The 26146-nt window shown below is 49.8% G+C and overlaps 2 protein-coding genes across 2 annotated transcripts; both read right to left on the bottom strand.

The window, feature by feature from the left end:
• Positions 1–7770: 7770 nt before the first annotated feature.
• On the bottom strand, positions 7771–11191 carry LOC308228236 (somatostatin-2-like; the record flags this gene model as incomplete). Its single annotated transcript, XM_080631473.1, has 2 exons — positions 7771–8043; positions 11090–11191. The coding sequence occupies 2 exons, from the start codon at positions 11189–11191 to the stop codon at positions 7828–7830; spliced, it is 318 nt and encodes a 105-aa protein (XP_080487599.1). The 3' UTR covers positions 7771–7827.
• Positions 11192–20041: 8850 nt separating this feature from the next.
• SRM (spermidine synthase) lies at positions 20042–25356 on the bottom strand. Its single transcript, XM_080631343.1, has 8 exons — positions 25124–25356; positions 24842–24962; positions 24447–24539; positions 23139–23292; positions 22227–22310; positions 21755–21900; positions 20716–20838; positions 20042–20150 (listed from the first exon to the last, which is right to left on the bottom strand). Exons 1-8 carry the CDS (start codon positions 25297–25299, stop codon positions 20133–20135), a joined length of 915 nt encoding a protein of 304 aa, XP_080487469.1. The 5' UTR covers positions 25300–25356; the 3' UTR covers positions 20042–20132.
• Between the last annotated feature and the right edge of the window lie 790 nt (positions 25357–26146).

Genomic DNA, 26146 nt, shown 5'->3' with positions numbered 1-26146 from the left:
ATCTGGGAGCCACACAGAACAAACTGCCCTGGGCTGATTGCTTTGGTGACCCACTTGTTCTGCAGTGCACACCCTAGGAGATGGAGTTCCCTTGCATGTGTACGCTGCACTGGGAAGCTCCCACAGGCTCCTGAGGCTGCCTCCAACCTTCCAAAGTGCTCCTTATTATTTATGGGTTCTGTGCCTGTGCTAAGTCATTTCAAATAATTAGGAAATAACCCCCTTACTGCTCGGGCAGTGTCTGCCTGTGACATCTCATTTACCAGGCAGTCTGTCTTCCCAGAGAGGTGAAGCCTGGTTAAATGTTTCTGAGGGACAGGGCAAGGGTCTGTACATGCACGTGTGAAAATGGGATGGGACTCAGGAAAAGAATTCTCCTTGAATCTCTCAGCTTTCATTACAATTCTTCTTTTAAGTGCCAGCTCTGATTTATGGCCTGCCATTCAGGGCTATGACGGCCTGCAGCCAGAGCTGACCAGCTGTCACAACAGGGCTCACAGGAACAGGAAACCTATTAACCTGTCTCTCTGCCTGCCTAGATCCTGCAATTGATACAGGAGCTGACAAAGATGAGCTGTCCTTGATGCGTTATTTCCACCAAGAGCATTGCCTAGGGCTGTGACTGTTCAAAGACACCCAAAACTACATGAAGATTCCCCAGGTGCAGCAATTTGGACATAACTGTGTCTTGTGCCGCAAGTGAGACTTCCTGGATTGCTGTGCTCACCCTCCTGCTTGCTTCCTACGTTGGCTGGTACTTTGGTTTGTCTGTTAAATAGGAATGATTCTTGTATGATGCACAAGAATGTTGGCAAAGGTGGATCATCTCTCACAGACTCCTTCATGGAAACTGCTAGTTAAATGAAAATAGAAGAATGTGCAAATACAGAGGTACACAGCCACTTTCTCCTTGCAGTGATAACACTCAGTAAAGTCATATTCTATACTAAGGCATAGTAATAAAGTAAGAAGATTGACAAAATGCAAGCCTGCTTGCGACTACATGGTTAAAGGGAGAGAGGACAGCCCCTTACCTCACTCTACTGGGTTTATGTCCCCTCTCGCACAGCTTCTGACTCACACACTGTTTAAACAGCTTTGCAACATGGAGACATTCTGGAACGAAGCAAAAGGCCACCAGTGGCATTTCTTCTGTTATTCTGCTTCTAGCCCACTCTGTCCCATGGCATGACGAGCTGCCTTCCAGCACTGAACAAGGTTCAGCTCTCCCTTTCAGAAGAGCAATCATAAGGCACTTTCCAGCCCTCTGGCTCCCAGCAGTGGGTAAATTCATCAGTTCACAGATGAAGATGAGCATTGTTTGCAAGCCAATATTTTAGAGCACAAAGACTGCTGTTTGCTCCCCATGGTTCTGGGCTCCTAAAGTGTAAATCCATGGCTTTTTAGGCAGCTGCAGCTCCCTGTGTGTACACCTGCACCTAAGCTTCTGGCATGGCACCTCTCACCATGGGACTGATTTACCTCTGACTAGCAAAGCAGCACAAGGCCAAGGACAGAGGCAGAGCTCTCGGAGTAAACCAGGCTTCTGTGGAGACATGTCCTAACCTCTGGGTTTCAGTGTGAACAGGAGACTCCCTGCACTGAGCCTTGTCCCAGCTGGAAGAGTTAAAAGCCCTGTATTATCCCTTTTTCTATTAAGGAAGCTGCTGCCTATGCTGTGTTCACTAACTAAAGCAGACCAATACAGCCAGTGCTATCTAGCAATCTGCTCTTCAAATACGTGAATAAAGTCACAGTGAAGTCAAAAAGATCTGAAGACTCTTCCTTCTGTGCAAGTGCAAGTGATCCATGTGTCTAAAATGATGGACACCATCTAAGCGATGAAAACTCTCCTGGGCAATTTCTGGAATGAACAAGCCAGGAATGGGCAGCTTTCCTGGCCATAAATCCTTGGCTTCTTCCTCTGTCAAGAAGAGACTAAAATACACCAGCCAAGCACATCCCTGTGAAATTGAAGACGTTTTTAGCAGCAGACTTCTCTAACCAGCAAACAATCTTCCAATAGGAAGTGGGCCTGACCTCCAGCCAAACTCAACCAGGTCCCAGCTGTAAAGACTGCTTATAATGATTTTTTTTAACACTAAACATTAATTGGCTTAAAACAGGAGCTCTCCAGGTCCCCAAGGTACTGCTAGGACTGAAATTCCTCATGCACAGCTGAATGCCCCCAGCCCAGGGGAACAGCTCTGGCACAGCTACTTATTCCCCTGTGTGCTGTGGTCCTGCTAGACAACAACCCCTCTCGAGCCCAGCCTACCACTTCAAACTAAGACAGTCTCTGGGGAGGTGGAAAACATGGATTTGAATTGTTCAGATTTCTTTCACCTCCCAGATGTTTCTTCTGAGACCTTCTAGGAGCCCTATATCATTTTAACAAGTGGGAAGCAGACTCGCTGGAAGGTTTGAGTCTAGATTCAAACAACTCTCTCCAGAGTTCCTATCTTAAGGGACTGAAAATGCTGACTTTTTTTCATCTAGTACCTCCCTTCCCAAGGCAGCAAAATGAGAGACAAATCTGAGAGTGAGAGCACAGTCAGCTCCAAAGGTGGTGGAGTAGGCAAAGAGAAACACACAGATCAGACATGCCTCTTACAAGAAGGCTCCCAGGCTCAGCAGAGGTAGTTAAGCTGATCTCCCTTTGCATGGGGTACAGCTGCTCCTCGGTAGCTTTTAGAGTCTCTGCTTGTATTCCCAGGCTTCTGCACAGAGCTCATTCACCCCAGCTGATGAACAGCAATGTGCTGTTCTCTGTTACCTCCTGTCTCACTTTCATGGCACAGGTCCTCTGTCTCCTAAATATTTCCTGCTTTAAAGGCACAGGGATTTTTATGAAATGAAAAGCAACTTGAACCACAACAGATATTCTGCAGTAAGGCTCGGTCAGATTCTTCATTTTGGAAGTTCCTGCTATGCTGACAAGTCCCAGTCTGCAGTGTCTCTGATAACTGATTTTTACCCACCTACACTTCCATCATCTGCTGCCTTAGCAGTAACTCTGACTGTAACTCCTTATGAATCTCTGAAGAAAAGCTGCATCTCATAAATCCTTGTTGCAACAGTAAAGAGCACCTTCTAACTTCCCATCTCAGACATTTACAGCACAGACCTTCACACTACAGTCTCACCAAACCCCACAACACATTAACACACTGCCTGTCCTTCTGACCTGGTCTGCAAAACCTTCAGTGCTCTGGAAACTCCTTGCTGCTTGGCAGCCTCCTCTCAAACCCCTGCAAGTTCTACCAGGGTTCAGCAAAGACAGAAAAATCCCTCTGTGTAAGACATCCTCCCAAGTCACCAAGCCATTTGTACTCAGGATTTCCTATGTTGCACAGGTCTTACATGAAGCTACCACATGTTCTGAATGTTCAAGGTAACAGCTTTGTTCATTAAGCAGTCTTCATGAACTATAAAATGCATTTACAGCCTGCTGGCTCTGAGGGTTCTGTGAACACAGGAGCTCAGAGAAGCAACTGAAGTTACATCTTCAAAACCTACTTCATGAGATAGGCTTTAGTAGCTCAGAGAACAAGGGCACATAAACTATTTACAGCGAGTAACAGATAGAAGGTGAACAAATGCCTTATTTGATCTATGTTATTCTTCCACTCAACAAAATCTAGCGAGGCAGGAAAGACAGCAGAGCTACAGACATGTAGTACATGTAGCACCACTGTTAGAAGACACACAGGAACGTCTCTTGGATCAGGATCTCCCACCACCAAGCATAACGCAAATCTGTGAGCCCATACTGCCAAGAAAGACAAATAAAAGCAGCACTTTAATTCATAGAATCACAGAATGGTTTGGGTTGGAAAGGACCTTAAGATCATCCAGTTCCAACCCCCTGCCATGGGCAGGGACAACTCACCCTAGATCATGTCACCCAAGGCTCTGTCCAACCTGGCCTTGAACACTGCCTGTGTCACAGGGATGCTGTCAATTCTGTTGCTATCTAAACCACGGACTTAGCAGATGAAGGTTATTAAAACCAAGCAGCCCTTCAGAACGCATTCTGGGAGCCACTGCATGGATCTATGACCAAGGGCAACAGCAGAATTCACTTAACTCAGTGAAAATTCCCCTTTAGCACAAACCCACTTACTCTTTTCCCAATTTGTACCTGACTGCTCACATCCCATCAACCTCCAAAAAGTCTTTTTTTAATTAAAGGAACTTACTGCTTTTCAGACACATGTCCAGTGTTTCTGAGCAGAGCCAAATGCGGTAACATCAGACAAAAGACACTCTGTGCAACCTTATGGTTCATTCTCCCTGCAACATAGATCTAACCCTATTTTTCTGTAGCTGTAGTCAACACTAAAGGAGCCTCACAGGTCATGCATTGCTTGAGAATGACAGAGGACCACCAGACTGGGCAACACTGATGTGTTTCCACTACATTTAAGTCCAATTGACAGCTACCTGCAGCCAGACAGTATCTTTGTGAAGTCCAGCCAGATTGCAACTCTTTTCACTGTCTGAGGCTGAAAATGCACACAGGGAAGTACTGATTCCCTCCTAGCTTACCTGCCGGCATGTATTAAAATGAGATCTTCACTACTAAAAGCACGTACAAACAAGTCACCCTGGAGGGTACTACATTTCAAATGAACACCTCTCGTACCTCCTCTGTCCTATCTGTCCATATATGCATATGGACATATATGTCACATATATGACGTATATATGTCCATATATATGTCTGTAGCGCACACGTTGATCCCAGAGTAAATGAGATTTATTCTGTTTTCATCGAAGGATCAGCAACCTTGGACTACTTCATGTTTATCATGGGATAGGATGCGCACACATGGAGTTACCCCTGGGTACTGCACATGCTGTAGCTTCACAGCTGAGCTTGTCCCCATGATAATTCCTTCTCTTGCCTGCAGCTTGACGCGTAAGCTGCATAATAGATAAACACAGTGAATACCACTTGAATTAGGTGAGGTCAGCACTGTGTGTGCAGCTGACTTCCGAAGTGTTCCTCCTGGCATCTTCTTTTACTTTTTAATGTGTCTTTTTCACTTTTTCCAAAAACCTGGAGACAGTTCGTAGGTATTATCCACTTCCTCACACACACACACAATCACTCTGAGCTATGAAGAGGTTTTAAAATGCATTGGCTATTGCATCTAAAGAAGAAGTAACATTCTTGCTTCCTTCCATTTGCCATATACCATTAGAAGCCTTACAGTTCTCTTGTGAAAATGTAAATAGAAAATGCCCATATATAACATATTTCTAACCCTTCATTTAGCCTTTCCCACTAACTCTGATTTATCATGTTACACTCCCCAACATTAAACACCGTCATTAGGCAGGATCTGACAGCACTTCAGCCTCAGCACATTGACTGAGTAAGGAAACTGCAAAATTAAATCCAGCTCAAACACTGATTTCAGCACTGATGAAAGAAGCTGCCTTGAGTGCGTTGGCCCCTATCCACAGCACGTGCACTGGCGGTGCAGACTTCCCGCTTGGTGCTCAGCCAGTGTGCCTCAGCCTACATTAGCAGGAACCATCTGCAGGGATGAAAGGAGAGTTCCACTTCCAGATTTGCAAGGAGAGTAGCCGCACTACTCTGTGCTCCAGGAACCACTTAATAACACAGCATACAGAGTTTGCCGAACAGGCAGCTCTCTGTTAGGGGCAATCCCTGTGTCCATGTGCTGTGGGGTTTCTCATTTTCACTACACATTGCCTTGAATATTATCATCATAGACAAGATTTAATGGTGGATAAGAAGGCAACTCTGATGAGAACGCTTCTAAAATACTAGCATCTTGGTTGGTCTCCTAGTGCTACATAGGTCTTACTAACAACGGCTATTATTAGCTCTTATATAGCACTTGTCACCCACATACCTTAAGAAAAATTACAAGAGACAAGAGCTATCATCCCATTTGAGAGGCAGGGAAACTGAGGTATTGAAAGGGAGGTAATGATACAACGCAAATGCCAGGTCTCCTGCGCCCTAGCTGGGTGCTGCAGGCAACGCAGTTGGAAAGCTCCATATCCCATTACCCATATATGAGTCGTTGAGCTCCCCCAGCAAGGATCTTATTTTTCATTATAGAGTGAAAAATAAAACAAGCCACAGGGCTCTAACTCCTCCTGCAAGCCAGAGACACGCAGCCGGAGATCTCGATGGCAAACGACACAGTGCAAATGGAGTCTGACACAGAGCAAAGCGGCAGCGGCAAGCCAGCCCGACTAGGTGCCAGAGCTGCTGTATCACTCATTATTCAGGGAGAGCGGGGGAGTTGGAAGCGTTGCTTCAACTGCAAGAAAACAGCCTGGCTGCTGATTAATCCAAAGTGCTGCTCTTGAGAGGAGCGACCTCATGGTCACCGTCCTCCACATCCAAAATGTAAAGGTTCAAGAGCAAGCCATGATAAATAACTAGCAGCTACTTCTCACCAGTGGCCAGGCAGGCCTTGGAGACATGATGTTACACAGGTCTTACTAACAATAATGCCTATTATCAGCTCTTATCCAGCACTTGTCACCCACATACAGCTCAGTAACAAACAGCTGAAATCTGCTGTTTAGTGAGGTCCTTCCCAGCAATGTAGCTCCAAAACTCAACTTATTGATACTAAGAATTAAAGCAAATAGAGCAACTGGATTTCATACCTTCTGCCAGCACGTGGGACCAAGGCCTCAGCAGTCTCCTTTAGTGCTGAACTCAGACACATCTACCTTTCATAACTCTACACTACCCATCAGTTTTAAGAATAAGGTTCAAAATACTCCTCAGCAAGTTAAAAGAAAGAAACCAACTACACCTCTCCAGACCCTCCCTCTCTCCAGAGAGCAAATGGCACCCAAGAAGGTAAATACGTCAGGTGTTATGGTTTTGATTTCTTAAGCAGAAGAACAAAACACCAAGAAACCAGAGCAGTCAGAGCCTCGCAGCACGGACAGTTCATTTCAATCCATTTCAGATGCCAGGCTGGATGGGGCTTGGGCAACCTGGTCTAGTGTGAGGCATCCCTGCCCATGGCAGGTGCCTGGAACTGGATGATCTTGAGGTCCTTTCCAACCCAAACCAGTCTGTGTTTCTATAATTCTATGCATATGGAGCCCCAGAGCACCTGGAAGTGGTTGGGAGATACCTGCTGGCAACCAAAAGACCAGGGCCAAGGCGCTGAGCACACCTTCCCTTCTCACATCCCCAGACAATGCCTGTGCTCCCCACCTGAAGAACACCACTGGGTGCTTCACGCACCCATCCCCAAGTCAAAGCCAGCGTGGAATGGAGCACTGGGAATTGCTTTCCCACATTCCCAAACCATCCTCTCCAAATGGTGACATGGCACCTTACCTTCAGGACACAACCCCTGCTGCCCAGCACCTGCGCCGCGCCTCGCCTCACCTACCCACCCTGGCACGGCAGGAATGCAAACACCCACCTGATCCTTCAGAGGTTGAGCTGCAGCACCTTTAACGACGGCTGTGCCCCTGCTCCCCCCGAGGGGCTCCTGGTGGGGCAGGAGCCTCCATCCTCACCACAGCCCCACCACACACCCCTCACCCCGGGAAGCCCCTCTCCAAAATGGCCGCCGCCCACCATAGCTCCCCACAAGATGGCGCCCTCCACCATGGGCACCCGCAAGATGGCAGCCACCTCCACCGGGTCCCAACAGCCCCACAGAGAGGCAGAGACGAGCCCCCGAGGCGCCATGCTTTATTCTGAGGGGTGAAGACGAAAAGGAAGGGAGCCGGGGGGCCGGGGCAGCCGAGGGGAGGGGAAGGTGTTGGCGGGCAGGTGAGCCGGTGGGGCCCGCCTGGGCGGCACTAGCAGGAGGTGAAGGTTTTCCAGAAGAAGTTCTTGCAGGGAGCCTTGCGGTCCCTTGGCGAGAGCTGAGCAAGGCGCCCCAGCACCGCCCGATCCTCCTCCAGCTTGCCCTCCTCTTCCATGTCTGGGGAGGCCACCTCGCGCCCCACGTCCACGCTGTCCAGCAGGCCCGCCAGCATCTTCAGGATGGCGTCTTTCCGCACTGTGCTCTGTTCCTGCAGGCAGAGGGCAGGGAAAAGTGATGGATGGAGGCCCTGGCCCCTACGGCCATCAAGGATGGGGATGTAGCAGGGTGCACACATCCACCATGGGGTCCCTTCTTGCTTCCCTGCTTCCTGTCCTTGGACATAACACTTCTCCCACCAGCAAAGCTGCGCTGGAGCTGAGGGATCAGTGGCTGCCGGGCTCAATCCTCCCCTCTCCCAGCTGGAAGGGGACAGGCACACGTGTGGGTTGTAACTGGAAAAGAGCTGCTACCAAATAGGCAGGAATTGGCTGTAAAACCCCTCGCTGCCTGCACTAATTGGATCCCTGAATGCCAGGCTGCCTCCTCTCCTGTAAACCCACGCTCCCTTCACTGCTCCCAGTGCTCAGCATCCTCTGTGGGATCACTGGGAAAGAGGCACCAAGTCCTCAGCAATATTAAGTGCACCGGGGGCTGCAACCCCAGTGTAAAGTGCTGATAATGAGATGTAACCAAGGGAAAGGCCGGGTTGGTATAAATACCTTTAGTATTTGGAGCAAACTATTCCAGCAGTGGGGACAGGCAGCTTGTGTTTCAAGACCAAGAACCCATATTCCAATAGCCTGACCTTGGGGAAGGCAGGCTGAAGTTCTGGGCTGCTGAGCTCCATCCCTTTCCCACAGCAGGATGGTTTGGGCTTGAGGGATTTCCGCCAGTAACAAGCTGTGAGTTATCTTGTTTCTCTGCACTTCACATCCACCAGACCTAAGGAATTACCTCTTGCCTGAGCATCTCGGGTCTCTGAGACTCATTAGCAGAGACACGGTACTGGACAAGCTGGGATAGATGGTTTGATAGGAACAGATCCTGTTTCCCATGCATATGGGAATCTTGAAGTGCATTTCCATGCCAGTCCTCACAAATGCCATGTTTACTGCTGGGATGGCTGCGTTTATTCACTGACTCTCTTAAGGATCACTTGGTGAGCGACTCAAAAGACGGACAGATCCAGACAGCAGCAATTACTGTATGCTCCAGGATGTTTATGGATCATTTCTAACCACTTTCTTAGCTCTAGTAACCAACCCTGCTCCCCCCAAGAGAAACTGAGGCATAGAAAAATAACACTATACATTTGCAGCAGAAGAAAGAAGCCAGTTTATGCCTGTCCTGATTCCTACAAGTACATAAAGGACTTGAGCCTTTAGGGGATGGACTGGGGAACCCAGCTAAAGATGCCTCTTGGGTCACGCTATCTTGTAAGCTTCCTTCCTAGCTGTGAGCACTGTGTCTTGAAATAACCTGCTGCAAGCAGAGCCAGCAGCTTCAGGCTCAGGGCTGCGGAAGGCAGAAAGCCTGCTCTTAGGGGTATTCCTTACGGGTGATCGGCCGTGGCTGTTAGTGAAACTAGGCAGCTCTTCCCCTGCAGCAATCCATTCCTAACATCCCTGCTCTTCCTGAGCTGCAAGAGATCAGGGCTCTTCAGCAGCAGCTACAGATCTTAGCACAGGTTACAGCACACCTTGGGGTAGCTGCTCGATTCCCTGGACTACATCCAAGAGCGCATCTGAATGCACAGATCTTTGTTTCCCATTGCTATGCATTTTATGGTTGTTTATATGTAAAATCCAAATAGTTTTCATACTTAAGCCATTTGTCTGAGTTACAGCAGTGGTGCCTGTGGGGATTGGTTCATTAGTATCTAACAGAATTAGTATTAGCAGAATGCTCTGAAGAGAATCATTACATCTATTATATCATTTTGTAAGCAACAGTGTGTAGAAGAGTCATTACACTTGAATTAATTCTTACCAAAGCCTTATTTACCCATTTATTCCCTACAACTTGGTTTTATTTTCCCCAACACCTAGGATTTGTACAGAGTTCACTTTTCACGTACTGGATTTGTCAGTGCAGGAATGTACAGCTGGAAGGTCACAGTTATCCCCAGAAGGGTTAACCCCAGCCAGCTGCAGCAGCCCTGATCGCTAGAACAGCGCTAGCCCTAGCACCTCGCACGGTGTACGCTTCTCTCTTGCAGCCAGTTTTGTTGTTAATGGGATGTAAGCCCACTCCTGAAGCAGTGAGACACTGATGGATGAGCTGCAGCCAACGCTGAGACAGAAAAAACAATGTGGATACACACAAAGGAGAAATTACTGCCTTTGAAACCAATACTGGGATCCTTCACTTCGCCGGGTAGCTCCTTTGCGGGAATGAAGCAACAGCAGCCTTATGGATGCAGCTATGGGCCAGACTGGCAGAGTGTGGGGTGACTGACAACGGCTCCAAGGAACAGCAGGGATGGCAAGGAATGTGCAGGTGAGAAAACTGCGGGGTGAGGGCAAGCAGAAGGCAGCTCGTGATTGTTATGCTATTGCTTCCTACCCCTTCAGCCTCTTAGGGCAATAGTACAAACAAAGTTATTATAGTGCTATAGCCATGATAATATTAGAGTTTTGCCAGTTGGTAGGATAATTATATTGCTCTAATAAGTTCTGCCACTGCATAGAGCTGTGCTGGTTCAGAGTGTAATTATTCTAGCAGAACTATGTCAGTATAACTCCCCTTGTGAATACTACTCTGGAAAAAGCAATTTTATTCTGATATAATTACTTCATTTATTATTCCTCTGTTACTTTCGTACTGAACCCATCTTTTAAACATTTGTCCTTCCCATGAGTCCTATTTAAAATATCATCTCCCTTGATCATTTTACCAATTACACATCTTTTCTCTCCCTCCCTAGCACTGTTTTAATCTCTCACGCTGTACTCTTTAAGCAATATATTATTTTCTCTGCTCTGTCCTTCTTGCCAGTTTTTTCTGAGCTCAGATTTCACTTTTGCATCTTTCTGTCATCTGCCCTGGTACCTTTCCTAAGTAAATTGGCTACTAAGTTGTACTAATAGCCAGAGCTTTGCAGTGCAGGAAGCTGTAGTGCCTTGGAATATAGAGGGGTGGAAGAGTTTGCATCAGGTGAAGCCTAATTGCCCTTATTACCCCTCCCCTGGCTCCAGCCTGCTCCTGCATGCTCCCACCTCACCTAGCTCCTGCCCAGGGTGCATTATACTCACCCTGGTGCTCTGTATTGCGAGTCTCTCGTCTCCAGGCAGTGCCGTGGCTCTCACGCTCCACACCAGCAGCAGAACGGACACCAGGCTGGCCACCAGCTGCATGATGCACAGGCTGTGACTACTGTGCTGAATGAGGGAGACTGGGAGAGGGAGCTGTTCCTGGGCTCTCTTCTGCCTCAGACAATGGCTGCAGCCCCTTTTATAGCCCTCCCCCAGCCCAGTGGGTGACGCAAACAATTAAGTCTATATCAAAGGCAAATTAGACTTTGGAGAGGTTGTTAACACTTGGCTGCTTGAGTGGGATACTTCAGTGCCTCTGGGCTTTCCATGTGCCAGACCTGCAGAGGCTGAGGAAGCAAAGGACTGGGACTCTCCAGTAACATGCCGTTTCTCCACTCGGAGAAATTGTAGGCACTACCTGTGCCTCTCCTAGTTAAAACTGAACTCTTTTGGGGAATAGAATGCTGGATAGAATAGGCCAGCAGCTTGCACAAACCTCTGGTCAATGCTGGATGATTCGGAGGGAGGAAGTAAAACAGTTCTGGCCACCAGTATTCAGATAATGGCTTGGACCCTGAGTTCCAGACTCCAGCGGATTTGGATCTCTGCATCCATTGATGCATCTCATTGGGGAATGCCAACATACGTGGCTTTCCTTGTACATGATCACAGGCTGCAGCTATGCAGCAACATAATCTGTCTTGCAAGCCTACATAAGACTACCTGGAAGCCAGATGGAAGTTACTGGCTTTTGTTCCTAGTGTTGTTTCAATACGACCTGAACCTATCCTGGAAGTACAGATCAACATGGTGAACCCTGACTTGGAGATGTTTTCCCTTTAATACATTTATGCCAAACAAGGTACTGAAAGGCTGGTCAGAGCCGGAGCTGCTTTGCTCTGAGGCTTCAGAAAAAGGCTCAGGGTATGTTGGTACTCACTGCAGGCTGCTTGAAGTAAGTTCCTACCATTTCTGACCTCTGGTTTACAGTTGTTAAGGCTTCTCCCTTTGCCCAAAAGGAAGTGCCACCAGTGGGATTGGTCTGTAGGCCAGCAGAAGGTGCTATTAAACACTTCTATCTGCTTTGCATTGTCCCCATCACTTGGGGATGGCATCACTGCCTGTGAGATGCAGAGGCAGAGCTAAGATCCCATCTCACCACTGGCCCCTTCTCCAGAAGCACTGCCTCAGGGCAAGTCCTCTTCTGACCCTAACAACAAACAGCAGTCAAAAGGTAAATTGTTACCCTAATTTAGCACATGTAAACCCCCGCAGGGAGGCGATTTGGCCAAAGGGATGCTGTGGCAGGACACAGAAGGCAGAAAAACCTGTTCCCCGCTTCTACTGCTTACCAGCATTACAGTTCCTGGAAACAGCAGCATGAAGCTTTCCCTGCAAATAATGCAGCTCCTAATGCCAGTGACACCACCCCGATGCTCCTGAGGGAAAAGATGCCATCACTTCCATGCACTTTTGAAAAGAAACAGTGGATTCCCTCACTGAAAGATACAAAGAAGAAAACCTTTTCAGGTTCGCACAGACCTGTGGGGAAGGTGACAATGCAGCCATTTCTGGAAACCAACCTTCCTCTAAATACTTTGTAACCTCATTGTTTCTCACCGCCTCCTGAGAGCTGCCCTCCACTTCCAGATGAAACACGAGCTGTTTCCTTCCAAACTGATCTCCCTAGCTGATACGAACTGCTGGGTTAGCCCTTAGAATGGATTCTGTCAAACACTTCCCAGCCAGCCTGAGGCTGAGACAGAGGGTGGTGGAGTTCCAGGCTCCAGCAAGCAGACAAATCACAGGCACTTGCCCAATGACCTGCAGCTGATCTGCTCCAGCAGAGGTACAAGTGGGAGGATAGCAAATGGAGAAAGCACACTTGGTTGCTCAAGAGGAACGAAGGGCAGGTACCTGTGAGTGTGAGATGTGCCTGGGCTGACAGGCAAGCAAGAATCAACCCCATCCTGGTGGTGATGAGGCAGCACTAAACCTGGTGAGTCTACTAGCCCAAAAGCTAGACAGACAGCAGCAGCAGCACAGCCAGGTCTCCATGCTGGGGGCCATCTGCTCTAACCAAACTGCTTGTTCTAATAAACACGGGTTTGTTTGCAGCTCTGCCTTCTGAATGGGCTGTTTTCTACAACGCTTCATTGAGCGAATGGGGTCACAAGTACGACAGTGCTCTTTCACTACAGAAAGGGATGATGTGCTGAGCCAGAGATCAGCTCCTGGGGAGACCCACAGGGATGTAAACAGTGACCAGGCTGCAGTCAATCTGTCCTGGGATTAAAGGGCAGTAATAAAATCATTATTACCTCTTCAGGGGGCTGGCTTTGGAGGGAGTTTCTGCCCAGATATGCCAGCACCAGACCTGTGACCCTACTGATGAGCACAGCACAGCCAAAACCTGTACTTGTAGCCTGGGGATCCCTTCCCAGCTGGGAGGGATGGGAACAGGAACACATCAAAGCACTTATACTCCACTGCCCACTGCAGGACCAGATCTCTAAATCCAAATGGGTTCCCTCCAAGCTCTGCTACAGCATCCTTCAATATTAGATGCCTCTTTTCCACATTCCTCCATCTTCCTTTGTGCCCTTCCCTTCTTCACATTCCCTCTGCTACTTCCCCTACATTAGTCTGTCCTCCTTAAGCTCTGCCCCCCTGCGTCCTTTGCAGAGACCCTGCTGGTTCTGCTACCACCGCTGCTGATCATGTCTCCACCGCAGGCTATAGCATCATTTCCTTCTCCAGAGGAAGTAAAACAACTCTGTGGTGATAAAATTTGCTTCTTTTAGTAACTGGGAAGAGTTCAACATCTAACACCAGGACTGTTCTTCGTTCCTGCTGTTCCCTGTTGCATTGGCTGACCTTTAAGAAGGGCCCCAATTATTATTTTTGCCAACACTTAAACACTTATCACTCTGCGCAGGAGAAGCTGAAGGTCTTCCTTGGAGGAATAAACGTTTCTGACAATTCTTTCCTTGATTTCCTCTTACCACTTCATCTCCCTCTGTTTTCTGACTCACCCTTTAGAAGTCTCTCTCCTGTCCAGAGTTGCACACGGTCTGAGTGGGTTTCTACCACCTTACAGTGAGGGCAGATCTATCCGAAATCAGCACATCCACGGGAGCCTGGTAAGGGTGGGGATGCTCCAGAAGGAAGTTCAGTGCACACTAACTGGAAAGGGCCTGGCTACCCAAGGACTTTGTCCCCCAGGTAGCGTGGCTTCAGCAGAGGTGCAGAGCGGGTTCAGAAGTACAGCAGAATATGCTTCCACAATCACATAAACCAACCTCCATCTTTTCTATGAGTAAAGGTACACAAGCATCATGCAATGGGAGAGGTTTTATCTTTCAAGAAAGAGGTCCCTGACCATTTCTCAGTGCATTTGTACAGCAGTGAAGACTGGGCATTGCTGGAATACAAAGGCTAAGACTAAGTCTGGCATCAAACGCCACATTAAGGAATGAGGTAATTTCTCAACTGCTTTCCTCTATGGCCTGCTTATTCGCTGTCTTTTGCCCATTTGTTGCCTGGTTTGGGTTCAGATCACCACGTAGCAGAATTACATCAGGCTTCCAGAACAAAGTGTGGTTTCCAAAGGTGAGACACTCAGCTGCAGCTGAAGGAAGGGTTCAAATGCTCCTACTTTCCTGTCACTGGAACCCTTTCTCTTTGCTCTCAAGAGTCCCTAGTTGCAAAGACCAATGCAATAAATACAGCAATAGTCAGTTGTGAGCCTTCTTGGAAGGGGAAACCAATTTGTTCATGGGCCTGAAATTACAGCTCATTTATGAGGCCAGGCTTGCAGTGTTCCCTCGCATCACGCTCCCCGGGGGCCTCCGAGGAGCATGCAGGTGGCTGCTCCAGCCAGGGCTTCGCATCGGCTCTCATCTGACAGCCCCGAGGAAGAAGCAGCGTGAGCGTGGGATGATGCTCGTCTCTGCTGAGAGCTGCAGAGCAGGTGCGGGCAGGAGGAGGAGGGGAGTACCGCAGGGATGCTGCTGCCAGAGCACGCACGACTACGAGCCTGTTACAGCTCCCAGGGGACGTGGAGCTGGGGGAGCTGTGCTGCCTTCTCTGCCTGTCGAGCCCGGGAGGGTGAGCATAACGCTTCAGTGGTGTGCTCAAAACCTACTGTCATTTCAGGCTGCAAAGTCAAACATTTCAGTTATGCCACCAAAAATCTCCTTCAAAAGTGACTACTTGCTATGAAACACTTCTATTATAGAATCATAGAATAGTTAGGGTTGGAAAGGACCTTAAGATCATCCAGTTCCAACCCCCCTGCCATGGGCAGGGACACCTCACACTAAACCATGGCACACAAGGCCTCATCCAACCTGGCCTTGAACACCGCCAAGGATGGAGCATTCACAACCTCCCTGGGCAACCCATTCCAGTGCCTCACCACCCTCACACTAAAGAATTTCTTCCTTAGATCCAATCTAAACTTCCCCTGTTTCAGTTTGAACCCGTTACCCCTTGTCCTGTCACTACAGTCCCTGATGAAGAGTCCCTCCCCAGCATCCTTGTAGGCCCCCTTCAGACACTGGAAGGCTGCTCTGAGGTCTCCACGCACCTTCTCTTCTCCAGGCTGAACAGCCCCAACTTTCTCAGCCTGTCTCCATACAGGAGGTGCTCCAGCCCCTGATCATCCTCGTGGCCTCCTCTGGACTTGTTCCAACAGTTCCATGTCCTTTTTATGTTGAGGACACCAGAACTGTACACAATATCCAATTGCAAAATACCTCTGTTATCCATGGAAAACGTTATGCCTGGCTCCACGCAGGAGGCATTGCAGGCTGTAAAGCAGGCTCAGGACACCTGAGGTTACTGCCTATTGACATACGACCTGACCTGTTACATCAAACTCGTCCTGTTGGTGGTAAGATTGGCTGGACAAGACTTAGATAGAAATGGTTCTTTACCATTTGGATTTCCTGAGGGATTGCAAACGCACTGTGCCTTGGAATTCAGTCAGCGAGAGCTCAGCAGGGATGTTAAGATGTGGGACCGCTCAGCTGGGAGAGCTTTAAACAGGAATTCATGCGCTCCAGACAGCGTGGGGTTCTGGTTACTCCTCATTACAGCTGAATGGGGACGAAACACATGCAGGGTCACCACATACATCATCTTCCCCCTCACCCCAGCACACAGCATCAGCTTCCCTGGAGATGCCGGCCCCGTTCAGTACCAAGGAGAGGGCAGCTCCCTCCCGCAGCATCCTCAGCCCTTACCACCAGCACTTCAAACCCCATCAGCCACAGGCCTGCAAGCTGGGATCCCAACATCTGTAACAACCCCCCCTTCTTCATCTGCTTCACACATCACTGTGCTGGGATTGAGATTCCCTCGCTCCAATTCCCCACCTTTTGCATATTTGGAAAGCACTTAACTCCATCCTATACATAACCAAGAAGGAGCATCACCTGAACTTCTCAGTGCTTAACTTGTTGAGAAGATATTTAACCATTTTGTCTGACTCTCTTGCCAGACCTGAGCTGCTGTTTCACACTTGTCCACACTTCTACCTCTTCTTCCCCCACCATTTCATCAAAGGAACTTTTCTCTCCCTGAACCTGGTGCCGCTTGTTCCTAATTTTTTGGCTGTTTGCTTCCTGAGGCTGCTGTTCCCCTATGAAAGATGAATTGTCGTTCTTATTTCAGCAGTCTCTTGCTCCAGCCAAGCTTCATCAATAATTCAACCAAGCCTCAATAACATTAGCTCTGGATGAATACGACACTCAGGCCAATTAACTGCCTGAAAGGGCTCAAGAGATACAGGCAAGAGATTTCTCTTCATTTTTTTAAGCTCTTTTCTGAACTTCTAAAAATTGAGTTAGTTCAATGAGCAAAGCCCAGAGCAGAGTCTGACAGAGCTCAAAAGGCGCCAAGAGGCTTAAGCAATAGATGTGCTAAAGCCCAACAGGCTCTGTTCCCTCGCTTGTCTCCACCTGCTCTGACTGGTATGACATTAAACGTTACTTGGGACACAGCCTATCCCTGCTCATATGCTCCTAGCTTAATAAGATGCTGGAACATGACTGCAGCATGTCTAGACAAACAACATCGTTGTGGATCTTTGCTTATGAACAGTGCTGCTTGACTAGCCTTGGGCAAAAGCCAGCTAAAACTCCAAGTCTTTTAGTTGTCCACCTGGAGACACTGCAGTTTGCTTTTGAATGTTCAATGCTCAGGTCTACATGAGGCCCCATTAGTTCTCTCCTGCTGGGCATCACCCACATTGCCAGTCTCTTTTCAATCCCCAGCATCCTTAGCCACAGCATCCTGCAGTGTAACAGCCCAGATGTATGTTTGCGGGAGGGATCATCAATCTGTGGACACAATTGCCTGACAGATGACTGACACACCAAAATCCATTCTAAACAGCATGTAGACCTTAAGTCACTCCTGTGCTGTGAGCTGCTCAGATGGAACTACCTATAGATGGACAAACTCTTGCTCCCTCCTCCTCCTGCTGCACTGTTACGAGTGCTTGATTCTGGCACTGATGTCTGTCTTCACCTATTGCAAGACACTGATGTCTTTGAAAGTGCCTGTAAAGAACAGCAATTTGGAATGGCTTGGGAACTACACATAGGACCCTACGGACAGAGGTTGTCTGACCTGGATGACAAACAGCCTTTCTTCCTGCTCTCATCACTGGCCATTGGCTGAACTTAGAAGGTTGGAGACAGCTCAGTGAAAGAGGGAGTAATTAGCTGTGTGGAGATTAGTAACATTTTGAGGAAACTCTTTCCCTCCTGGGCATTGTTGTACTCACCAAGAGCGGGTGGAAGGCTTGAACTTGTTACTAGTTGGCAGCTGCTCTAAGGCCTTCCTGGACTAACAGTCCTGGTCTTAATTCCCATTCCAGGAGAGAGAAAGTGCCAAAGGTAGTTTTCTATCAAGGATGAAGGGCTGAATGGGGTTCAGGTCCCCCAGCAATTTAAACAGGAGTGGCTAGAATCAGCTTCTGCTCTTTATAATAGAAAGACAAGAGTCAAGCCATGAAAATGCCTCAATAGCCCTAACTGATCAGTAGCTGTGGGAGAAAGGAGACAGTTACCCAGAGCATTAAGAGACAAAACAGTAATCTCAACATAAAGGAGATCCAGACTCAGCTCCACAACTTACCAATGCTTTGCAAACCCCTGTGACCACAAAGAAGCTGTACTGATGCTGGTACTAGAAGGGGGCATTGGAAAAGAAGTGTCAAATCTCCTCAGAAAGGGGAGAAAGCAGCAGAGTTGGTACTGACACCACAGAAGTCCCTTGCTGTAGGCATACAGTGGCTGCTCCACCTATGCTGTTTGCAGGGCCACAAATATGGTAAAGCTCAAACCCAACCTCTGCAAAACCCTGCTCCTCCTATAGCTTTCTCTTACCAAGTGAAAAAGCCTCTCTCAGAAGGAGCTTTTTTGTCTTCTCGTGATGCCACCTAGCGACTGTCCCCAGCCTGTTCAGCTTAAGCTCACCCTTGGAGGCAGCAACACTTCTGCAGAGGAAAGGATGGTGCAGCTGAGCGGGGCCAGTGACAGACAGGGATTACACGATGCTATCAGGGAGATGGGCAGCTAGAAAACAGCTTGGAAAGCTGTTATACCAGAGGCAGCATTCGGGCTGGAGAACAGCTTGGATAGAAGGTACTGACTTCTGCAGGACAGAGGATGACAGAAGCTGGAGCTATTACGCAGTCAGGTTACAAGATAAAACATGCAACAGGATCACTCTTCAGAGCTTAGTTTTGTTTGTAACTTGCCATCCCTAGAGCCAAAGGAGAGAGGAAGTCAGAACAACTCCAGAGTGCCCCTGACAAGCACAACAGACTTTCAAGACCTCTGTTTCCAACCCACACTCCCCCAAAGAAGCAGAGTGACCAACACTGATGTCACCTTAACCAGAGCCGAGTGTTTAATTGAGTGCAAGGGAGTGACCACCGCAGTGGTTGTGCTGGGGAGATACCCACTGCACAGCGGTGGTATGGAGTTCTTAACACAGAAGTAAAGAAGTGGAGGCAGATCCATCTCACAACAGAGTACAACGAAAAGCAACTTGTGCATCTGGGGATTCTGGGGGCAGCATTAGAAATAATGAGGCCTCCTAAGGACTAGCAAATACGCAGGCTTGAGGCATCCCACCATGACCGAGATGAGAGATTTGTCAGCACAACTGACTCCCCAGCATCAGTACTTAACAGCAGGCAACGGACCTAAGGTTTGGTTTTTATATAGATATATTTATATTTATATATATAAAGCGCCTATCACCATATTGATAAACATTCTTTGGAACCACTCTTAGGCAGAGGTAAGAACAGGAGTCAGCCTGGTCCTCCCTCAGCACTTCTGTTTCCAAAAAAGAAGCCACAAGACTTTGCTGCCAGCCTGCCTGGCTGGTGTTTAATACTGCTACTCCATCAGGGTTGGAGGGAGACCTACTGTGAATGGCAACAGTCTGCACTGTGACTTCTCCAACTGTGCTGCAGAACAGTGCAGGTGTCGCAGAAGGGCAGTGGGACATGAAGGCTCAGACCCGTTACCAGTCAAAACGTCTCAGCAGCAGGGAGCTCCTATCAGGAGAGAGCAACAACTGTGGGCACAAAGCTCTCGCTCTCTGTGCTTAAGGCTGAGGCAGTGACCCTTCTGCACTCTTCCCAGGTTTCAGAAGATCACCAGACAGAAATAGGTGTCAGTTATAAATACATCATGTCAGTTGCAGGGGGTGGACGTGGGATGGGGGCCACAGGGAGGGGAGAATTTAGAATGGAGAGAAAGGAAAAAGACATCTTACGTTTCCAGCACTGGAAAGAACAGTTTTGATCTCACGCAATAAGTCAGCGGACCTGTTCAATAGTCTTATCTGGCTTATGCACCATCATCTTTAACACATCATCAAAGGGAGTGTTGGCTGGCAAAGGGTTAAACAATCCCATACAGTGGAGAGCAAATCTGCAGTTTGCTGGGAAGGTCCAACCACGTCACCGATGATCTCAGGGTCCAACTTGAAGGAAGGAAGCAGCTTCTCAGTCTCACACATCGCTCAGGGCCTGGAGACAGCCAAAGACAATAAAGCGTCAGGATGGACCCACTGCAGCTCTGCCGGTGCTTAACAGACACATGGCTCTGAAACACAACATTTGCCTTCATCCCTACCACCCTTTAAGGAAGTTTTATTTCTGGAACCTGCAGTTGCAAACCAGTTAGATGACAGAATGACTGTCCTGCAAGGCAGCAGATGGAACTACACTACAGCATCCTTTCCCCTACCCTCTGGTTTGTGCCAGAAACCACAACCACATTTTATCTGCCTTTTGGAGCTTTCCAATGGAAAACAGTAGTTCTGCAACTTAGATTTGGTAGGTGAAGTAGGAGTGATCTGCCATCAAGGCACGGGACATGAACCCAAAGAACAGTTCCAAACTGAACTCCAGTCTTCCCAGACTGACTCATACTCAGCTACGTCATACAGAATGCTAAATGCTGCCTTGCTCTGACTTGCCCACTGAAGCCTTTAGGGCTGCAGGAAATCCTCAGTCCTGTGTGCTCCTAATCCTGCTGAAGAGAAGTCATACCTTGTCCTTGAGGGAGGAACAGCAGCACAGCCCTGCTTACCTTCCGTGCAAACTCCGGCAGAATGAAAGCTGCCCGATGGATGTCAGAGTTGTAGTATTTCAGACTCCTCTCCTCTACTTGTTGCTGTGAGAGCTCCTGCACAGGCTCCCGGAAATTCGTGTTCTGCAGAAGAGAAGTCAGGCAGCTCTGGAGTGTTTGGGCAGCGAGCAAAAGGCTGTGTGACAGGCACCCGGATTCATGGCAGAGAACCAAGAGGATGTGCAGCAGAACAGATGACTTTCTCTTCTAGTATGAGGTCAAAGGTTCTGCACAGCTCCAGTCCCCAGGGCTGGGTTTACACTCTTGTACCCCTTGTGACTAGCCTTTATTCACAGATGTCAACATATGAGGTCAGACTGCATGTGCCACATGAAGCTGTCAGATTGTGCCTCAGCATCTAAGCAGCAAGGCTTTTGCTCTTCAGAGCAAAATCCATGCCTGTGTTAAGTCAGGCACAGTGCATGCTGCCAGCGCCTCTGATAAATCACACACATTGGTGTAGGGAGCCAGCAGCACTGCTCCCGTGACAGTTGCATTAGAGACTTGCTGTAATGCAGCAGACTGGGAAGAGAGCAGACCTCAGTGATGTGACACAGAGCTACCACCCCACATCCTAACAATGACTCACTTGGACCTCTGCATGAGATTACCACTTTCAAGTCAATTCTTATCAAGCAGGTGCTGCTTTATAACAGCCAGCATCAATAAGCCAAAGCCTTAACAGGCCCTGGAAACGGGCAATGGCTTCCTCCCTTCCAAGTCTGTTGTACTAGAGAGAAAATAATGCACTTTCCTAAGGCAACCAGTTACAGTACTGGTAAGTAAGTACTGGTCAGTTCTGCACTTCATTCAGCACTGAGCAAGCTGCACTGCAGCTCTGGGGCCCGGGGCTGGCGGAACCAGGACTCAGCATGACTCTAGAGGCCTCAGCTGGGAGAGCTCAGAGCTGCAGCTCAAGCTCTGCAAGGGACAGCCTGAGGCAGGCTCTGTGTGTGCTTTCAGGGAGTGGAAAAGGGCACTTGAGGTGCCTGGAACTCACCGGGTTTTTGCTGCAGAGCATGAAGCCAATCTGCCCGCTGGGATACGTGGGGATGGTGCAATAGGCGTATTCCACCACAGGGAACAGAGACTTGCAGAACTGACGCATCTCCTTAATGAGATCCAGGTGCAGCCACTGGCACTCACCTAACAGGGAGAAGGGAAGACGGGATGTGAGGTGAGAGCTGCCCCTCTTCTCTGCACAGGTCTGGGCCAGGTTAGCAGCAGTTCCAAGTCCAAACCTGCTCTACTGTGCACAGCTCATGTGGTTTCAAAGCAAGATAACACCCTTACACCAGATTTACTAAGTGCAGTCCAGCAGTTAATGAGCTGATGTATCCAGATCAAAACGCTTCTGTACCTGGGAGCTAAAATGGACTTCACTGCCTGTTTAATGTCTCCCCAAGAAGAGAGTCTCCTTTGGGTCTTAATGCAGTGATCTGGCATCAGCCTCTGCCCAGAGACATCCTCACCTTGGCAGCAAAGAATCCCATCTTCTCGCAGGGCTGTCTTCATCAGCTGGTAGTAGGATTCTTTGAATAAGCTTTCTGCAGGACCTGGGAGAAAAGTGAGTGAAGAGGTATGCTGACAGAGACACCAACACAGTGGGCTTCTGAGAGTTCACTGAATGCCTACAGGGACTGCACTGGAAAAGAGGAATTTCAAATGGCTTTTCAGTGATTGCAAGCATTGGAGATAATCTGGAAGCAAAAAGTTTTGCCCCTGGTGAACCCCAGCCTGCACCTAGCACAGCAAATCCATCAGCATTTTAGCTCTGCTCAATAGCAAGCCAAGGACCTCTATCAAAGCCAGTCCTAGCTGCTGCCTCTTGCTTCAGTGAGCTCTTTTTAAACTGAGCTCCTGCTCCAAACTGCCTAAACTCTCTAAGAGATGCCTCTCCCTCTGCTGATTATAGCAACAGTAAAGGTGACTTGGCTGCTCATTGTTAGGCCCCTAAAATGAGGTCCTGTAACTACACTTGGTCCTTCTCTACCTTAGTTTCCCCCCTTCAGAAATACAGCAGCCTCACTGCAGCCATCTTTAGGTTAGGTAGATACATCAACAGCACACAAGCTACTGCTTCGTTACGGGGCACATGTGCAAAGCTGTCCCCCTCCATGAGATTCCGGGATCAGCTCTTTGCCAGAAGCAACAGCCGCTGGAGTTAAATTTTGAGGAAAGAAACGGAACAGCCAGCTTGAAGCCTTGCTAATACAGTTTTCTGGTCTTCACCCTTCCTTTTGTCTACCAAAAGAGCTGACCCAGTGAGAATCTTTTCACTCAAAAGGAGCCTGGGCAGGCTGGCATTACTTCCAAGAGGTAGGCAGAGGAGAAAAGGAGGAGGAGTGTGGAGAGCAGTGCCCTTTTATGGCCAGAATTCTTACCCATGGGGTCAGATGAGTCCGTGATAATCACATCAAAGGCTTCTTGATTTTGTTTCATGAACTCAAAACCGTCTCCCACGTGCAAGGTCAGCTTTGCGCTGGAATACCCCACTGCCATCCCTGGGAGGTACTTCTTGGATACCTGGATCACATCCTGCAAAACAGAGAGCACAAGGGGGTCAGCAGGGGGTACAAGGAGCTACTTCTCAGGCTACTGTGCAGCTGCAAGAGCAGCACAATGAGTCATTTCCTTCTATGCCTTCAGCACAAACCCGACTCGCTAGTGAGATCCTCAAGAGCTGTCAGCATCTTCAGCCAACAAGCTACGCTCAGCCCTTTCCTATGGCCTCAGGGTTCAGTGACACTGTCGGTCTGTCCTTGCCAAACTCAACAAGAAGAACTTGGAGCTTCAAAAGCTCCCTGAGGAACTACAAGAATACGATTACAGATCTGACATTACAGCTCCTTTTCCTTGCAGACACCACTTCCAGAGGTGATCTCAACTCAAGACTTTTCTTTTATTCTTCCAAAATTAAATCATTCCAGCAGGTTTCTAGATGCAAGGTGAGAGTTATCCCCACCTCTGCTCTACAGCCATTGCATCACCCCCTTCGTTCTAAAACTGTTAACAGCCACTGCCCTAGGCCCAGCAATTGCACTGAACATGGCCAGCTTCTCGCAGCTGGCAAAGACATAAAAATATGCTGGTGTCAGGCAGTGCTGGTTCAAACCCAGGCACATATGCCTATTAGCATGGCAGACAGTGCACAGTCTCATAGAGCAGCGCTTCCCATTCTTAATACAGCCTTGCTTTGAGGAAACAGCAAAACTTTCTTAGAAAGTAAAGCACCAAAACAAACTGACCTAGAGGAGGAGAATGAGCCCATCTATCACAAAACAAATCCCCCCCCTTCTTTCCTGCTTTCAGTCACAGGAGAGTGCTTAACAACGCGACCATCCTCCTCTGGCAGGAGCAGTGCTCTGCTCTGCACTGGCGGAGAGGGAAAAGCAGCAGCTTCACAGAGCCAGAGCTCTCCTTCCCCGGATCTCGTGCCTGGCCCACGCTGGCCTGGAAGGCCCTTGTGTGTGAAAGAAATCCCATGAAAGAGGCAGCCAGCTGCCACGTAGATGACTCGTGAGGCAAAGAGGTGGCGCTGTCAGTGTCACGCCAGCAGCACAGGCAGCAAACGCACGCTGCTGACAAGGGGCAGCAGGTGAAGCAGCAGCTCCGGGGATGCTGTGAAGCGGGACTGCTTTCTGCTGGGCAGCCCACCCGTCACCCGGACACCTCCTCGCAGCCCAACGCACCTCATCGATCTCGCACTGCACCACGGACTCCACGGTCGGGTGTTTCACCACCTCTCGCAGCACTCCCCCATCGCCGCCACCGATGATCAGCACCTGGGAGAGAAGAGGGCAGAGAACCGGCCATCAGGGGGGTGGGCTCACGGGGGAACTTTCACAGCGTGGCTTAAAAAGCACGGCCTAAACGCAGCAGCCCTGTGGGCTCGTCCCGCCCCGGCGCTCGGAGATGGATGTGCTGCGGGGCCCACGCGGGCTGCCTGCAGCGTGGGAGCGCCAAAAGCCACGGCCCCAGCCAGCCTCCGGCCGCGGCAGCCCTGAAAGGGCCGGTGCGGAGGACGGGAGCTGCTCTGCGGGCCCCAGCCGGGGAGACCCCGCGGAGAGGGCCGGGGACGACTCACCTTGCGGGGGTCGGGGTGGCTGCAGAGGGGCAGGTTGGCGATCATTTCCTGGTAGGAGAACTCGTCCCGCTCCGTACACTGGATCACCCCGTCCAGGACCAGGACGTTGCCGTAGGTGGTGCTGGGCAGAGCGGGGAAGCGGCGTTGGAGCCGGCCCGCGGGCCGCGCTCCCCCGCCCCCTCCCAACGCCGCCAGGCCCTACCGCATGGCGCTGGGCGCCGCGCTCCCACCGCTCCCCGCACACCACTGCCAGCCCGGGCCGCGCTCCCGGCCGCACCGCACCTGCGGAAGACGAGGATCTCCTGGTAGCGGGAGCGCTGGTGGTGCAGGAGCTCCTCCACCTGCAGCGACATGGCCTGTCCCGGCCACAGCCGGCACGTCTCACGGAACCAGCCCTCGCGGATCAGCGCCGCCGCGCCGAGCTCCGTCATCCCGCACCGCCCGCCGCGCTCCGTCATTCCCGCACCGGGCACCTGCGCGTCTCCGCCGCCACCCGCCTGACCCCGCCGGCGCGGGAGCCGAGCGCGGGGGCCCACGCGCCGCCCCGCCACGCCACGCCCCGCAGCGCGCGCGCCGCCGCGCCACCATTGGCTCAAGCCGGCGGTGACGCGCCGGCGCGCCCGGGGACACGTGGGGCGGTGCGTCCGGAACGGAGCCGCCTCCGCTCCGCCTGTGAAAGGGCGCGTCCGGTGCCCCCTCCTCTACACCCGCAACCGGCACCGGCCCGGCGCGTCCCGCCACCGGCACCGCTCCCTGGAGGCAGGGCCCGGGCCGGCGGAGGAGAAGGCGCTGCCCCATCGCGAGTGACTCCCGTCAATAAGGGTCCGCTTTGGCCGTTTCAAGCGGGTTCCTGCCCAGCGCTCGGAAGCGTTACAAAACGTGGTGCGTGCTGCAAAGGGCAGGGTTTGGGGTGGTACACTGAGGTTACACCACGAGTGGTTCTCTTACCAGGTTATAGAAGGATCTCCCTCAGCAACTGCAGTGCAGTTCTAGGATGAGGGGTTCTAACACTACAACTTCATCACATTCATAGGTGTAACCAGGTGAATAAAGCATGTGATTTGCTGGTCACCTCCATTAAAGGTGGCCGTAAACCTACGGCAGTAAACCACAGAAGAGAAATCAGCAGAAGACTACGATGAAGATCATCCTTGAAGTGTCACCTTGCATGGAATTTTAAGTAGAAGACTTATGGAAACTACAGGATTTTTAATCTCTCTGCAGATAATGGGCCAAGTTACAGAGCTATGGGAAGTGGTAAAGCTGACGAGAACTGGCAGCCCCTGCAAACGCATTTACACACCA

Source organism: Psittacula echo (assembly GCF_963264785.1).
Source record: "Psittacula echo genome assembly, chromosome: 17".
In the NCBI taxonomy this organism is placed as follows: domain Eukaryota; kingdom Metazoa; phylum Chordata; class Aves; order Psittaciformes; family Psittacidae; genus Psittacula; species Psittacula echo.
The sequence above is the reverse complement of the archived record's forward strand: the minus strand, read 5'-3'. Positions and strand labels throughout refer to the sequence as shown.

Bases quoted from the DNA above. Each gene is read 5' to 3' on its own strand.
- SRM (XM_080631343.1), bottom strand. From the start codon at position 25,299: ATGACGGAGCGCGGCGGGCGGTGCGGGATGACGGAGCTCGGCGCGGCG. The intron at 23,293-24,446 runs GTGCGTTGGGCT...TCTGTTTTGCAG, and splicing joins TGCAGTGCGAGATCGATGAG to GATGTGATCCAGGTATCCAA. The intron at 21,901-22,226 runs GTGAGGATGTCT...TCTCCCTGTTAG, and splicing joins TGGGATTCTTTGCTGCCAAG to GTGAGTGCCAGTGGCTGCAC.